The following is a 16831-nucleotide window of genomic DNA, read 5'->3' on the forward strand; positions in this document are numbered from 1 at the left end:
AGGAAGCTGCTTTGCAGTGTGTCAGACATTTGGTCTGCCTAGTTCAGTACTGTATACAGTACATTGACTGGCAGTGGCTTTCAGTCAGGAGTTTCTCCCAGCCCTACATGAAGAAGCCGTTGTAGATTTGACCTGGGACCGTCTGTTCTATTGTTGAACTACATCTCAAAAGCGATGGTCCTGAAAAACAAAACCGAGTCTACTCCAAATTGAAAGAGCAAACATGTTTCTAGTGATGCAAGGCTCCATTTTCACTATACTTGGGGCTGTGTGCCAGTTGTGGATGTGGCCAAAAGTAGATGTGGCCAGTCAGCACCTTTTCACACACAGGCCCCCTCCTCTGCTGATCTGTGCAAATTATTTCCTCTTCCCTATCCCTCAAATGATAAGAGGGGCAATTTTGCAGCCCTAGCTTGAACCTCTCAGCCCACCTCAGTGCTGTGTCCACTTGATTATTTTTTTGCTGCCACCGCAGCTGGAGGAGGAGAAAAGCGCAGAGGGTGAAGAAAGAAATGCGAGTGGAGGGGTCCATTTCCCCATCCTTTGGACCCCATGGGAAACTCAACAAACCTGCTGCACCTGGAACTGGGTGTGAAAAGTCCAGCTGAATGGGACCCAGCTGTGGGTAGCCTGAGGAAGTAACATCCACCTTGAGCCTGACCATAAAGAGCAAATCTGGAGTGTGAGACTAGGGTGATGTCTGCTGTTTCCAGGATCTCTTCTCATTGTGAGACTTTTGTGGGTCAGCTGAGAGTTTGTTCAGACCCTGAGTGAGAACCCAGAGGCTGTGGGGGGGAAATGAATTGATACCGATATTTATATATATATTAGTAACCTTGCATCAATGTAACATTTTTATATGTAATTGCGTGCTATAATATTTTTGTTTAACTTGTCTGTTGTTGCTTCAGTTTTCTGTACACTGCTTAGAGATATTTTAAATATAGAAATTGAGTCATCATTACTGCCAAAATCAATGGGGTTGGGTGTGTGGTTGCTTTTTTGGCAGAGCAGAAAAATCTGCTTGGAGGGGGGTCAGATCAGATGTCGGTCACCCTGGCTTTAAATAAATAAATAAGCTTGGCTTAATCCCTCCCCCCCATATTTTTTTCCTTCAGAAAACAGGACCAAAGGATTATGAATAGAATATGTGTGCAGCCCCTGTTCACTTTGGTGAGCTTGCATAAGGGAAGCTCCCTGTGGATTGTATCAAATGGGTCTTCAGGCTACTTGCCCTTTATTCACCCCTGGAACAGAGAAAGCTTTTGAAACGGTCCAGGTTGCTAATGGTGTATTGGGTGTTGGCCTGGTTTGAGAAAGGAGACTGTGTTGAAAAGCCAGGGGGGAAAAACTATAATAAATGGCTGGGAATGAAATTCTTATCATCAGTGGAATTCCCACCTGTAATTATCTGATTAGGGGATTCACCACTCTATAATTTCATCCCCGAAATAATGATGATTATAATGGTTCACTCATGCCACTGCAGTTAAGGTCATGTCAGTGTGTGAACCCATATTCTCATGGGCTCTATTTGAACTCAGCTGGTGAAATTCATTCTTAGCCTTAAGCTGAAACTGAAAACGAGGCAGATGTGCATATAGCAAGGAGCCTCTCCCTCTTAGAAAAGTTTTAACTAACGATAAAGCTTTTGCTCCCCTCACGTTGCAGATAAGGAGCTATAGGTGTGCTTGGATACTGCAACCATTAGCATTGAGCAAGAGACTTGTGCAGTCACTGATTGTCCTGCTGCCATTAGCATGCTAATGTGCGGTTTCTGAGGTCAAAAGGTAGGGGAGAAACCTTACAACTGGCATTCTGTCAGAATGAAAACCTCAGCACAATGTGTTTTCAAAATGCTGATCCTTGCATACCCAGGTCATGGATAAGTCAAAACCTTTATTTAACAGACGGTTGAATTTGAAAAGGCTTTGTGCTGGCAAGGGCTATGTGTATGCAAAGGGAACTTCTGCTGGTAGGACCATGTCACAATATGAATGAGACAAGTGTGGTGTCGGGAGTGGGACATTGGGTTTGGGCAGAGGACAGCAAGGTTCAAGTCCTCTTCTTAAGCCCCATCCAGCCATTTTCCTGCACACCACAAGAGCAGGTAGGGAGAGCATGTTGGGAAACTGCCAGGGAGATAACGTCCATCATGGCCCCCAAGCCGGAGTTCGGAGATTCCATCGGCCTCCCGTAGTCACGCAGATCCAACAGTTAGAAATTCCTAGCCACATTCCAGGGCTTGGTGCACCCTCTTTCAGCAGAAAGCACAGTCAAAAGCTTGCACCGCAGAAGAGCATAATTTACAGACTTTATTTAGCGTTTAACAGAACAAAAGAAAACGTGACCGTTCTGTGTCAGCATCTCTGGCCGTCTGACAAAAACGAAAGGAAAATCAGAACATAAACATCCTGTGAACAGGACATGCGCAGACTCTGTGACTCCCCAAAGCCTGCTCCCTTTTAAGGTGGAACGGAAATATCCTAACAGAGCAGGCTTTGCTCAATGACCCTGTCCCTCACATTATGGTTATGATGACCTGTCCCTTCAGCTCTCCATTCCTTTGGGCTGAATTTCTGCTCTGGGGAGTCTTCTCTATTCATGATTTTTCAAGGTTCTGATTCATGTGGGAGCTTCCACAAGTATAGGAAGCTTTCCCTTTGCAGGCCATCACCCTGGAACATGCATGATGTGATGGGGATGGGGGCAGAGATAGTGTGTGGGTGGGTGCTCTTCCCTCCCAACCTGCCCTCTTCAGCACACCTGATTAAGAGCTCTTGTCTCTTTGCCATCCCTAATCCTATAATGATCCTCCCTCCCTCCCTCCAGGTACGGTTGTCAGTGACTATGCTTGGCACTGAAAATGATCTTGGCAACTATAAACAGTGACAGTAACTGCCACCTGTCCATCCAATGTCCTTTGGGAATATTGATTGAAAAGTGGTATAGACGTTTCATAAGTAAATAAAAAATAGAGAGTGATTATTCATAATCATGATTGCACTCATTGGCCAGCAGTTTCCCTCTCCTGAGCATGAACTCTCCAGCAGAAACATAACCCTTCCTACGAGCCTGGCCCTACCATTCCAGTTCTATGCAAAACCACAAGATAAGATAACTAGTATATCCATGCTCATTTTATGATACCTTTATTAACTACCAATAGCTCTGGTTCACTGAAGAATCCTTTCTTGCTTAGCCTCATGTACAGGTGTGGTATGTATGGGAAGAAGAAACACTTTGTTTTACGCAGGTCTCTGTAATATTTGTAATATTTCCCTACAAGCCTTTAATGAGTCAACTTTCCTATATAATGTCTGTCATTTGTCTCTTAATGTGAGTGACTTCACAAGCTTCCTGAGCAGTGGAACAAATAATAATTGAAGATAACTAGGTGGCCATTCTGGTGCTTTGCCATTCTAAAATGTTGGCTTCTGATCCAGAGATGCCCTCTTACCACCATCAAACTAATATTGGCATCCTACTGTATCTGGCAGATGACTCTATTGGCAGAGCCAAGCTCAGATCCAGGAAATGGCAGCTGTGTTTCTTGGTGCCTACAATTCCACCTCTTTTCTCCTTCAGTCCATGTGTGTCAAAATAGAATCCTGTGTCAACTTAACACCCTCTGGTAGGCTACCCATGCTAGAGAAACCAAGATTGCCTTTTTGCCACCTACTGTGCATTGCTCTGCTCCCCCACTATCAGGAGACAAGAAACATCTTGTGCTGGAAGGTTGTGCATGATGCTTTCAGTATGACTCAGTCTTGGCCCTTTTCATCCCAGAAATTCAGGAGTCCTGTCCAGCTGACACCCCAAAGAGAATGCAGCGTCTGTTCCCTGGATTGGCTCAAGATAATTTCTGCTCTCAAGCCTTTCTGCTGAATCACCCCGTGTTTACAGATCAGAGAGGAGAGAGAAATGTAAAGTCTAGCAGAGAGAAAAAACAAGCCCTAGCTTGGAGGGAGAGGGATGAGGTGAATGTGTGGCGAGTTATTTGTTTGGGGGCCAATCACGTCATTTTCCTTAACCCTATCCTGATCTGGATAGCTGGTTTATAAACTGAAAATCAGAAGCGTACGCAAGAGGTTGCAGGTTCCAATGGTGCGTGCATATCCCCAAATATATTTCTTGGCTAAAGCCATTCAAATGATTATTTCCATGACTTGGCCACTGCCAAACTGCAGTTTGCAGTCTCTTGCACTTAGTAGTTTACACACTTTACATTCATGACTGTCGCTTTGGTAGTGCTAGAATTAAGGAGGAGACCTGACTTCCTTCACTCCTTTTTTTAAAAAAAATGTGTACAGTTGGAGAGAATTGGGAGAGGTGGATTTTGGAAATTTCATAATTTTATTTTTTCCTATTTAATGGTGGCTTTGGGCAAGTTACTCACATCTTTGTGTCACTTCCCAATTTCTCTTTAAACTGATTTTCTGTACATTTACATTTCAAGTAAGAATGCCACAACATTGTTAAGTGATGCCTCCAAAAATTAGTAGAGCGCCGCCACTTAGATCTGAGCAAGTACTGCTTCCCACTGGGCTGGTGTACATGCCTTGAAACCTTCCAGTGCTGCATACATGGCAGAGCAGTGGGAGGTCTTTATTGTACACAGGCCTCCCCCTGTCTTACTGCTGCCGCCATGCATACTGTGTAACCTCTCCTAAAGTCAACGGAGCTACTTTGACACAACTGGACAATGGTCTGTAATCACAATTGTTCTTCATTCTTGAACAGTTTGTGGTTGAGGCTCGGAGGGGGGTGGGGGATCCCAGGCCAGCAGACGCATGCCATTCATAGCAGAGGTTTGGCTGGCTCTGCCCAGAGAGGAGACTGCAGCTTCATAAAAGGGAAAGGTCCATGTCCCAAGGCTCCAAATGTAGGCTGAAGATCCCAAAGAAGTTCTGCTCTCCTCCCCACCACCAAGGAAGAGCAAAAATTGATTTTAGGAGTCTAGAATGTCTCTGTTGTCCAGCATGGTTTCCCTTGTGTTTTCTGCTGTGATCCTGTGCTTGTGTTTGTGGGAGATGGTGTTACTGGTTTGTTTCTGTTTTATTACATATTTTGTGTTCTCGTTTTGCATTTTTATGTATTTTTGTGAACCACCCTGTGATCTTCACATGAAGGGTGGTGGTTGTTGTTGTTGTTGTTTAGTCGTTTAGTCATGTCCGACTCTTTGTGACCCCATGGACCAGAGCACGCCAGGCACTTCTGTCTTCCACTGCCTCCCGCAGTTTGGTCAAACTCATGCTGGTAGCTTCGAGAACACTGTCCAACCATCTCGTCCTCTGTCGTCCCCTTCTCCTTGTGCCCTCCATCTTTCCCAACATCAGGGTCTTTTCCAGGGAGTCTTCTCTTCTCATGAGGTGGCCAAAGTATTGGAGCCTCAGCTTCAGGATCTGTCCTTCCAGTGAGCACTCAGGGCTGATTTCCTTAAGAATGAATAGGTTTGTTCTTCTTGCAGTCCATGGGACTCTCAAGGGTCTCCTCCAGCACCATAATTCAAAGCATCAATTCTTCGGCGATCAGCCTTCTTTATGGTCCAGCTGAAGGGTGGTATAATAATTAAATAAAATAAGTACAATTCCACATAAATAGCCAGGGGGACCGTTCCCCCCCTTTAAATCCCCATTGTCATTTGGAGACTTGAATGAGCCATAGGGACTAAACATTTATTTTCTAGGGAAGAGACACACAGCTAACTCTTGACTTGCCATTGCATACATTCAATTTTCACATGTGTTACCATTCAGTACAATAATAGCCTGTATTTCGGAAGTCGCAGCTTATTTTGCCTCTTGGTTACTGTGGATATGTGAATGTTTAAGAATGTACAGTATGTGATGTTAACCACATTTCCACTTGATAGCTAGTATAATTTTTGTTTGTTTTTCAGAACTCATTGAAGTAAAAACGGTGTGGGAGGGGGGAGGAATAATCAGTTAAAACTACTATTCCCTGAGGAAAATATTCGGTTTACTTTATTTCACATTTTGTATGGATTTGTGTAATACACAGGTAAGAGCTCCTATAATCTCTCTCCCCCCACATTTCTACACACACTTATTAAAAAGCAATGCCAAGGCGCACAAAGACATCTTTTAACCACAAGGAATGGTCAGTACAGAAAACAAAAGGTTCAAAGTCAACAGCATTCCCAAAAGGCCTCGGACATTTTAGAATGGAAGTCACTTGGGGTTTTGGTATTATTAAAATATTTATAATCCACTTTCCTGTCCTAAAGAATAACCAAGGTGACTGGCAAAAAACAAAAACAAAACTCCAACAAGAAAGAATTCATTCCGTAACATTTTTTTTAACCCATGAATGAGAGAAACTCCACAGCAGAAGCAGATATCTTGCAGAAGGTACCTTCTTCCAGAGATCAGCATACTTTGGATCTCAAAAACCAGGCCAGGGAGTGTGTGTTTTTACACTGTAGGAAATAGCATGCAAACTGCATGTACATCAGGGGTGGGGAACCTGTGGCCCTCCAGATGATGGACTACAACCCACATCAACTCCTATTTGCTGGGCTGGCTGGTGCTGAGCTACAGGTCCCCATCCATGCTTACATCATCACATTTAGTGATTCTACATGCAGTGAAAGATGCTTGCATGATCATCAGACCTGATAATCTGTGCACGGATTGCTAAACTATCTCCCATACAGAAATGTCTTCAATATATTGTTTATTATTTATTGAACTCTCCTAAAATGACCAGTTGCTATCCTCCATTACTTTATTAGTTATTCATCTTTCTTGCCACATCATTGTTGCACATTCCTTCGGACAAATTTACTGCATACATTTAAAACTGTTTAACTTACCCTGCTCTCAGTTTAGCCTTTACTATATTTGGCTGTTTGATTTTTTTCCTACATCCAGTACTTATAGCCTCTAAGAGCCAACTAAGTGAGAATTCAAAGCAATAAAATGGGCAAAAACTATAAAAAGGAAACTTCTAATCAACAGTGTAGAGGACCTGTGAGCAAACATCACAAAAGGATCTGTATTCCTGGTGCAGAACTGATTCCAGCAATCTCATTCTCTTTCAAACTTGTACCAAAACTGCACAGCACTGGCCCTGTAGATTAGATTTCAGGAGGATAGTTCACTGCTGTGTATGACCATTACTGAATTCGGACCGAAGTCTATTCTAGGACCAGCCCCCCCCTCCACCTAGCTAGTCTTCTGGACAAATACAATACTTTCTGCAAACTGTAGGTACAAAGCTTTTAATTGTGTAGCTTTCATAATGATTATTCAGCTGAAAAAGAAATAGCTTACAGCCTGAAATCACAAAACTCAATTTGGATTTTGTTCAGGGAGCTGTGGAGGTGATGTTGTTTGCTTGGAAGAGGGATACAGTGGTACCTTGGGATAAGCACTTAATTCGTTCCGGAGGTCCGTACTTAACCTGAAACTGTTCTTAACCTGAAGCACCACTTTAGCTAATGGGGCCTCCCGCTGCTGCTTCATCCTGAAGCAAAGTTCTTAACCCGAGGTAATATTTCTGGGTTAGCGGAGTCTGTAACCTGAAGCGTATGTAACCTGAAGCGTATGTAACCTGAGGTACCACTGTATTGTAAACGTTCTGAAATACTTTAGGTTTATCATTTTGCAAATTATTTTTAAGATTTTGAAAAGAAAGGCGGGTTGAGGGGAACTAAAAGCAAAATGTGAAGGGACAAACTGTTGCAAAGCCAAGTATTCCCTCCCCCCCCCAACATAACGGAGTCCACAATTTCTCAATGCTTCTGAGGGCAGTGTGGAATCCTAGATATATTTCTGTCAGAACTGCATAGGCATTATGTTCAATAATCTTTCTCTTCTTCCCTAACAGGTCAGCCCCAAAGCCGAGTAACTGTCCGGACCCCTCCAACCTCAACTTTGATTCCCCTGCTGCAGAATGGTGCTGGGCATGTGTCAGACCTCAGTGCTTCTAACGGCGAAGCTGGGAATGGTGCCTTGTGCTCTGAACGCAGCTCACTGTCAGGCTCCCAGAAGCCTCATCGGAAGCTACAATCTCATCATTCCATCAACAGCCAGATCAGTAAAAAGAGCAAAGGCAGCTCCAAATCAGCATCATCTCAGATACCTACTGAGGCACAGGAAGGTACCTCTCCCCATACCTTAATATTCTTCAGCTATTGCTAGAGTTTATTCGGTCCTTCGTTCATCGGGAGGAGAGTAGAAAGCACCACCACACCAGTGACTGGATGGTAGAGAATGTGAAGGTGGAAACACTGATGCTCCTGATTACTACTTTTTAGTATATACGCTACCTGTTTTGTTTCCAGACACATGGAGTGGGTCAATGCCTGCATTAAGATGCATGTCTTATCCATAGGAGATATTCTATCCCGAGTTCCAGTTCATGCAATTACAAAGCCAATGATTCATTAGACAGACATGACTGGACTCCAGCCAGCCAGCAAGCCAGCCAGGGTCCACAGAGTCTCAGTGGCAGGACTGGAGAATGGTCAGCTTCCATGCAACAGAGGGCAGATTCAGTGGAAGGATGCAGGCAGCAAGTGGAAGCCGGGACAAGATCAGGGGCAGTTCAACAGGCCTGAAGAAATTGGCCAGATAGAGAAGAAAGCAAAATTATGGAGATGGATTTAAGAGTTGCTATTCTCACAACTCTTGTTCAGTGTCTGAAACAATTTGATTACATGCACATGTTCATTTGCATTAGCTTTTGAACCTGTATGCCTTCCCTCTTTCAGGATTTAGTTACTTTAGCTACCATAGCAGCTGTTGGTTCTTCCTTTTGGGACTTGTGTATGATTCATCCTGATTCTGCATCTAAGTCGTATGGCAATTGCAGAGAAATGCAGCCTTCACAAGGGAGGTGGACATATCATCCTTTGGGGGGCTAGTGGTGGTACAGTCTCCTATACTTTCCACTGCACACTAAAGCACAATGCAGGAGTGGGAAATGTTTCATGGGGAGTTGTCCCCTGGATCCCTTTACTATGAAGCTGCTGAGTGGCCCTTGCTTGAGAACTGGAGAGTATTATCTGCACTGTGGCATTGTGTGGCGTGCTGAATTACTGACAGAGCAATTTTGCCCTGCAGTTGTTGGTGCTAATTGCTATAACCATTTCTGCCTATGGGCACTCACCATTGGCCAAACATCTGGAGGCTGTATGCCAGTAGTGGGTGTGGCCCAAAGTAAACATGGCCACTTCAAGGGCCAGATCAGGCTCCTAAACTAGGGGTTGGCACCCTGGCTGGGTGGGTGGGTGGAGAAAAAAGAGAGACTGTGTGGGGTGGGGGAATGCTCCAAATCAGACCTTGCAGTTCCACGTCATTATTTTTGCAGCTGCAAGAGGCCAGCCACTGTTTCTCGGCAAGAGACCTCAAGGGACTGTTGATGCCAGCGAGCCAGTAGATGAACTCTCAGTATCTGTTCTCCCTTTCAACCAGTTGTGGGGCACCTGGCTTATGATGGGATCTTCTCTGGAAGAGAGAGGATTTATAGTTACGTATGTTCAAAAGGAAGGTTCGGGCCTTAATTCATGTCACTGTACACAGTGTTGATGTTAACTTTCCCAAGCTGGCCAGGCTCTCAATCGCATGACCACTGAAGAGATTCCTAGGTGATTTCTCCTTAGCCATAGCATCCCAGATAATTACTGACTCTCATCCAAGTGTCTGCAGCAGCATCTTTCACCAGACTGGCCCCAGATGCCTTGATATACTGAAATGCAACATTTATGCTTTTCTTAGCATCGGTAGATTTTTGGAGCAATGCCTTTGCAGAATGCTATGCACAATGGTATCTTCTGTTTCTTCCTGTCTTCTGGCTCTGGTGCAATCACTTCTCTCCATGCCTGGTTTCAGCTCCCCACACTTGGCTCTCTTTTGCTTGCTTTTTGATATTCTCTTTTCTTTCTGCTTCCAGATTGCTGTGTCCACTGCATCCTCTCCTGCCTCTTCTGCGAGTTCCTGACCCTCTGCAACATCATGCTGGACTGTGCCACTTGTGGCTCCTGCAGCTCCGAGGATTCTTGCATCTGCTGCTGCTGCTGCGGCTCTGGGGAATGCGCCGATTGCGACCTGCCATGTGACATGGACTGCGGCATTATTGATGCATGCTGTGAGTCGGCTGACTGCCTTGAGATCTGCATGGAGTGCTGTGGCCTGTGCTTCTCCTCCTGAGACATGCAGCCAGATCTCATGCCCTGAATAGAAACTGAATGTGCGGGAAACCTTGTCAATGAGGTCTCTCCACTGTTCTCCCCCGCCATCCAATAATCTGAATCCAAAGAAGCTAAGTTTGAAACAGCAGATGAGCCCTGCGGAGGGGACCCAAATTCTGGGCTGCAGAACTGCTTGGGAACAAGATGTGCAGGATTCTTGAAGGACAAGTGGTGGGCGTGCTTGCTTTATCTCTCCCCTCCCACCAGATTCCTCCCAATGGCAGCTGGGGGAGAGGAGTGTTCCTGCTGCCTGAGCCAAGAGCAGACAAAGATTAGCTGCACATCCAGCTATGTTGCTTGGCTGGGATCTGGAGCAGTCACACGGAGCCCAGAGATGGGCATGATGTGCTGCCTGGGTCTAGCGTGCCAGTAAGCTGTGCCACCTACTGGCCGTCGGGTCCTGCTGCTGTTCGACTCCTGGGTATTTCTCCCCTTAGTTCTGGTGCTTTTCGTTTGGCAAAAGTGCCTTAAGTGTACTGATGTCAACTAGCTGGCAGCCTTGCTCTCTCCTGGCTGGCCACTGAACATCTCTGGCGCCCAAGAGGATGGCAGCTAGCCTAGTGTGCCAAGATGGAATGTTTTCATGCAGCTGCTCTGGGCTGATCCCTGGCCCTGTAGCAGAATTCTTCCAGTGGCAGAAAGAAAGGAAGCCAAAGCCTCAGATCAGCCCCTAATCCCATGAGAAAGTGACTTGTGAGCAGCCCCTCCACAACTGTCAGCAGCCAGGAGCTGATCTGTTCTGTGAACTTTTAAGAGGACTCGTATCTCACCCCTAACTCCCCTACCCAAATCCTTTCGTCAACTTTTTGCAGTGGACATATCGGTGCTGAGATTAGACAGTCCCATCCAGTCATCTCCATACACATTCAAGGATCTCGATGACATATCTGGTGTTTGAATGCAATACTTTTAAAGGAGCTTTTTCCTGAGGATGAGGATGTACTTCGTAGGTGTGGAAGGGGATAACAGGAGCCTCATTTCTGTGCTTTTTCCCCACAGCAGGCAAACACTAGGCCTAATGCAAAGGCAGCAATCCATTTGATACTGGACACTGACATGACAGCCTTCCAAGAGAGCCATCCAAAATGATAGCCTGTTTTGGGACCATAAAGGGGAACAACAGATGCCGCTCCAAATGTAGACATCCTTGCCGTGGGAGTCCTCAAATCCCTTTCAGTGATGGGTTTATATTTTGTCTTTCCATTGTTATTTGTTACTGTAAATAAAACGTTAAAAAATCACTTTGAGCCAGAGAATACTTCAGTGTTGTGTACTGGCTTTAGGGGGTGAAACTACCACACACTGATAAGCGGACACCTTTCCTGGGGTCATTTTACCCCAGTACAAATCGCACACACCACATATTAAGTGCATGAAGCATTAGCTGCCATAGTGTGTTTAAAAAAACGATGCCAGTGGTGATTAATTAATAAGACCATGCACATCTTGTATTTGGGTTGTCATATCTAAGCACAAAATGTTTTGTTTCAAATAGCCTAAATTGGAGGACCTTTTTGGAGGACCTTTTTGGGAAGGCATTCTTTAAGACAGAGACAGGCAGGGAGTAAATTCCCAGATCGGAGCATCTGAAATGGGACTCACTAGATATATCCCTCCCCCCCCCAAAAACGACTGGAAAGAGCTCAAGAATTGCAGGGGCGTTACGCTGGAATGAGTGGTTCTGACTTTTGGAGCCTTTGCACATCTCTCAATTCCTTAGCATTTAATGATGAACGCTGTTTGGAGAACAAGGTCGTTTTGGGTTTGATTATACTGCATTCAGGAAAAAAGGTCTAGTAGCCAGACTGCTCCATTTTTTATGGAAGTGTTCAAAACTCTCTGGGTTGTGCTCCAGACTGTCGGTGAAGGCTTTGTATGATAGAATGCTCTCTGTATAAGCCCCCTTAACATGGTGCTCTCGTGAAGTGGTGACACAGGTAACTAAGTCACTGTGGGATGATGGCACCTTTACCCCCATGCTTTGAGATCTGCTGGGAGGGGTGGGGGTGGGGAGCAGCCAGGCTCATGCTTCGGTGGTGACACTGGATAGGACATCCTTGTTTGTGGAACTCCCTGTGGAGGTACAGCTCTCCCCCTAGTCAGCTTTTTGACGTCAACTGAAAACTATCTTTTCCTTTGGGCTTTTGGGAGATAAACATGTGGAGCCCAACAGTTATTATTTTGTCTGCTGCTGTCATTCCTTATTATTGCAATATGTTTGGATAAGGAGGTCAAATTCTGCTCTGTGGTATTTTATCTGACGTTTATGTAAACCGCCCTGGGATCCTATGGGCTGAAGGACAGTTTAACAATTAAAAATGATTATGGACGATGATGATTTTAGCCCTGTCCCTGACATTGCTGGGCTGTTCTCAGCCCTTTGCATTTTGGGGAATAAGCTTTGGAAGTGGAGAGCTTCTTCTGCCTTTGTAGGTTCCTCACATTTTATATTTCAATCATCTAACATATAATGGGTCTGGGAAGAGCTTTGAGTTAGGACTAAATGGGCAGCCCCTGTGGGTGGTATTCAGTGAAGTTTTACTCAGAGCAGATCATCTGAAATTAATGAGTATGACTAAGTTAGGTCCCTTAATTTCAGTAGGTCTACTCTTGAGTAAAACAGGCACATATTTGGCATCTTCAAAGAAGAATCTATCCCCACTAGAACATCTGGGCTGAGACATGGTAGAACCCTTGGCTGACCCAGGTCTGCTGACCAGGCCCTTCCAATCCCCCTATTTTCTCTTGTGCTTATGTGAGGGATGCATTTATTCACCACCAAGTCCTTGCAAATTATCACGGGCCACCCTCCCTCCATATTGATGGCCATCTTGTTAAGAAAGAATAAATAGCATAAACGCTCTTCAAAATGTGAAATATGTTGGCTAATTAATTACACACATGCTAACATGTTCCTAATTAGCTTTCGTGGACATCTTATTTCCTAAAAATACCACGGCAAATAATTCGATATTAAATACCACAAAGGGGGCAAGGGAACACATTCACAAAATATAATATTAAGCAGCTGGTTTTCAAGGGCTTGCTGAGACAACAATCCCTAAATTTCTAGACAAAAATGCCTGCAAGAAGTTTTAGAGGCCTCACAGATCACAGATTTAAATGACTTGAAAGATAATCAGAAGCTCTTGGGTCCTTTGCTGAATGTTGGGTAAGCATTGCTAGGGGTCCTGAAGATCGTGTCTACGGCTTTAAAATGGGAATGGGGAACCTGGGACCTTCCAACTGTAGGACTCCCAACCCCCAGCAGCCCCATCAAGCATGGCCTGCAGACTCTAGGATGGTGGGAGTTGTAGTTCAACAACCTTCCAGGGATTAATAGGTTCTCCATCCCTGCTAAAGCAGCAATAGAGGTTAAGCTGTCACTGGAGCTGCTCTCTTACTGTGCTACCGGTGCCTGCATCTCCCTTCTCTCCTGCCTTCAGGAAAAAGCAGCAGCAGGATTTCACTTTCTCCCCACGCAAACAAGGTAGGAGAATTGAGCTGGTGATGTGGGAAGAACAATGGCTCCATCCTCCTTGGCTGCTTTGGACATTTTAAATATACACCCAACAACTGTGGGTGGAGTGGGCAGAGGAATGTCAGGTCACATCTGTTTACTTAAGTTTAAAATCCTGTGCCTCCCTCCATCATTGATTCCAGGGCAGTGCATGGCATGGTTTAAAACAAATAAAACACAACATGCGGTAATAGCATATCATACAGCATGAAACAATGGCAGCAACAGCAGGAGACCCACTTCTCAAAAGTACTTTATATACCATACTTTAAAGGCCTGGGGAAATAAATAAATGTCTCTTGGTTGCCAAAGACAACAAGGCATGCGGTAGGAGAGCTTCCCTGGGGAAGGTCCTTCATAGATGGGACATCACTGCTGAAAATGTCCTTTTCCTGGTTACCACTTGCTTCCCCTATGAGGGAACCTGTTTAATAAACCTGTTTTGTTCCCAGCTCTTTTGTGGGACCTGAATCAGTAGTTAAAGTCCAATGCACATTCATCTCTCAGCTCCCTCCTTTCTTTGTCAGTCTCTTGCTTTTACTCTGTTTCTGCCCACCCCCCACCTGATCACTGATTTCAGCAACATGAACAGTGCATGAGGTTCTCACTCAGCAAATCGCAGACTAATCATCATCATAATAATTTTATTATTTATCCGCTGCCCTTCTGACTGGGTTGACCCAGCTACTGTGGGCAGCTCCCAACAAAATATGAAAAGCACAATAAAAGATCAACCATTAAAAACTTCCCTGAACAGGGCTAAGGGAGTCTTGACTGCAAGCTGGGCTGCAACAGGCTGGGAAACTATTGCTAACTCCCTACATGCCTGTGAATCCAGGGAGAGGGGAATGTCCGCTAAATTGTAGGCATTTCCCAAGGACCCCACTCTTGATGACCTTTGGGCAGGCCTAGGCTACACCAGCAGCATGAGATCATATGGCAGCAGCACTACTGTGTCCTGAACCACTAGGGTACCATGAGCAATCCCACCCCAATTGCAGAAACCTGTGCTGGACATTAGGCCAATGCTGGACTGCTGGTTCTCAACCTGTGGGTCCACAGATGTTGTTGGACCACAACTCCCATCATCCCTGAGCTCTGGCCTTGCTAGCTAGGGGTGATGGGAGTTGTAGTTGAACAACATCTGGGAACCCACAGGTTGAGAAAGGCTGGCCGTTACAAGCTACAATATCAGCTCCTTTTCTTTCTTGGCCTTGGGTGCCTCACATTACCCTGGCCAGAAGCCTATCACTTAGTCATTTTCAGTTCCCAGACAGCTAGTTAGTAAATGCACCAATGACAATCCTGTCTGTCTGGTCTGCTTAGGTATATGTGCACTTTTTGCCCACTTTTTCTTGTTTGCTCAGCCTCCCCAATCCCTTTTCTGTGCTTCTTCCACACTCTTCCTCAGTTGCTCCCCCTCCATCCCCTGCAATCCAAATTCCTTCTTTCTACATATTCCCATTCCCTTCAGAGCATCTGCTCCTTAGTGAGGCTTACTCTTAACCTCTAAACGCAGGAGTTTATTTTGATTGGTTCCTTACATGCTTTGCCTTTCCTCTTAGCCCCTGTCCATGCAGCTTATCAGATTGAAGTGCAAAGGTTGCTGGCTGGACAAAGGATTCCCATTAAACTGGAATGTGCAGCTTGCAGCAGTATTTTTTTAAATTCTGTTGCTCAAAAGCCTTCAAGCAGCACCATGTACCTAATACATGGGAAGGGCTTGGTGGAGCGGGGTGGGATATAATGTGGCTGCCTTGATCTCTTCCACCTTTGGAGCATAACATCACTCTAGCCCAATTAGGAATGGACTAGTGGTACGTTTGCCAACTAACCAGAAAAAAACCCTGCTCTGCTTTTATGCCTTTAGCTGCAGTTTGGTCTGTGTAAATCAATCATAAAGCTTTTCCCAGTATGTCAATAAACATTAGGATGCACAGACATTCCCCCATCCCGTGCACACTGCTGGTCACATTCCCAAATGTTATGCAGCTTCTTGCCATCTCCACCCTTGTAGGCTGTGCATTCGAAACTCATGAGACGGGCCCATTTGCACTTCGGGCTCCTGCTTGCAACCAGGAAGCCCAATTGTGCAGGATTCCCAGGCGGAGAGGCATAGATGGTCATCTCTCCTTAACTCAGTGTGCCTGCTAGAGGGGCTTGTGTGACAGTGGGCTTTCCCACATTCAGGTGGAACTTTAAAATGCAATTGTTGAAATTTTTTATTATAAACGATGATGGGTGAGCAGGAAGTCATTAGTACTGTAGAACTGGATATAACTGTTGAGTGACAAAATGTCGCCCTTTAGCTCAAAATAAAATAAAATACTTTTATTTTATTTTAAATAAATAAAATATATTTAAATAAATTTATTTAAATAAATTTAAATTTAACCCTATAATCCACTTTAATACTTGAAAAATAATGACTACATGGCAATGAAAAGAAAGGAACTCTGAACTTGTTCAAGTACATATACAGTATACCCATGGTTTTTTGGGGGGACTCATATTTACAGAAAAATAAACACAAGTAGTTTCTACACTGAATTGTTCAACCACCCCCCATGTTTAGGGAGCTTTTCTGAATGGGGTCATTCCTGTCTGTGGATTCTTAAGGATGCAAAATCTTCTTCCTCATTGGGAGGAATTCCTATTGACTGAAGCCAGTATCTCCCCCACCCCTCATTTATTTATAAGTTTTGCCACTACATAAGAGAATTTGACCAATCTGCAGGAGGTAGTAGAAGACAGGAGGGCCTGGCATGCTCTGGTCCATGGGGTCACGAAGGGTCGAACACGACTAAACGACTAAACAACAACAACAGAATTTTAGCAGGTGCCGCTTGCCAGGATACAGTAATGCAGAGGCAAGGAAAGCCACATTTGTTGAAATGCCCCTTTTGTACAATGCTCCCTACCTCCTCTATCCCATCTGAGCAACTTACCCCTGCCCCAAAAAGCCACCTATGTACCAAACATAGACTGCAGAAATAGTCTGAATTTTAGTAGGACGGAGGGGTTTGCAAGCTTTGAAACCTGCAGGCAGTGGGCAAAGGAAGAGTTAACCATGCTTCGGGGAATTAATTAAC

General features: G+C 44.8%; 1 protein-coding gene across 1 annotated transcript in view; it reads left to right on the forward strand.

Moving 5' to 3' along the window:
- MDFI (MyoD family inhibitor) overlaps positions 1-11460 on the forward strand; it is a 48458-nt gene extending 36998 nt beyond the window's left edge. The window contains exons 4-5 of the mRNA XM_082226890.1: positions 7855-8127; positions 9922-11460. Coding sequence (XP_082083016.1) covers positions 7855-8127; positions 9922-10178 — 530 coding nt within the window. The 3' untranslated portion in view covers positions 10179-11460. The remainder of the gene's footprint in view (positions 1-7854; positions 8128-9921) is intronic.
- Positions 11461-16831: the final 5371 nt, after the last annotated feature.

Source organism: Podarcis vaucheri (genome assembly GCF_965113315.1).
Source record: "Podarcis vaucheri genome assembly, chromosome: 6".
NCBI lineage: Eukaryota > Metazoa > Chordata > Lepidosauria > Squamata > Lacertidae > Podarcis > Podarcis vaucheri.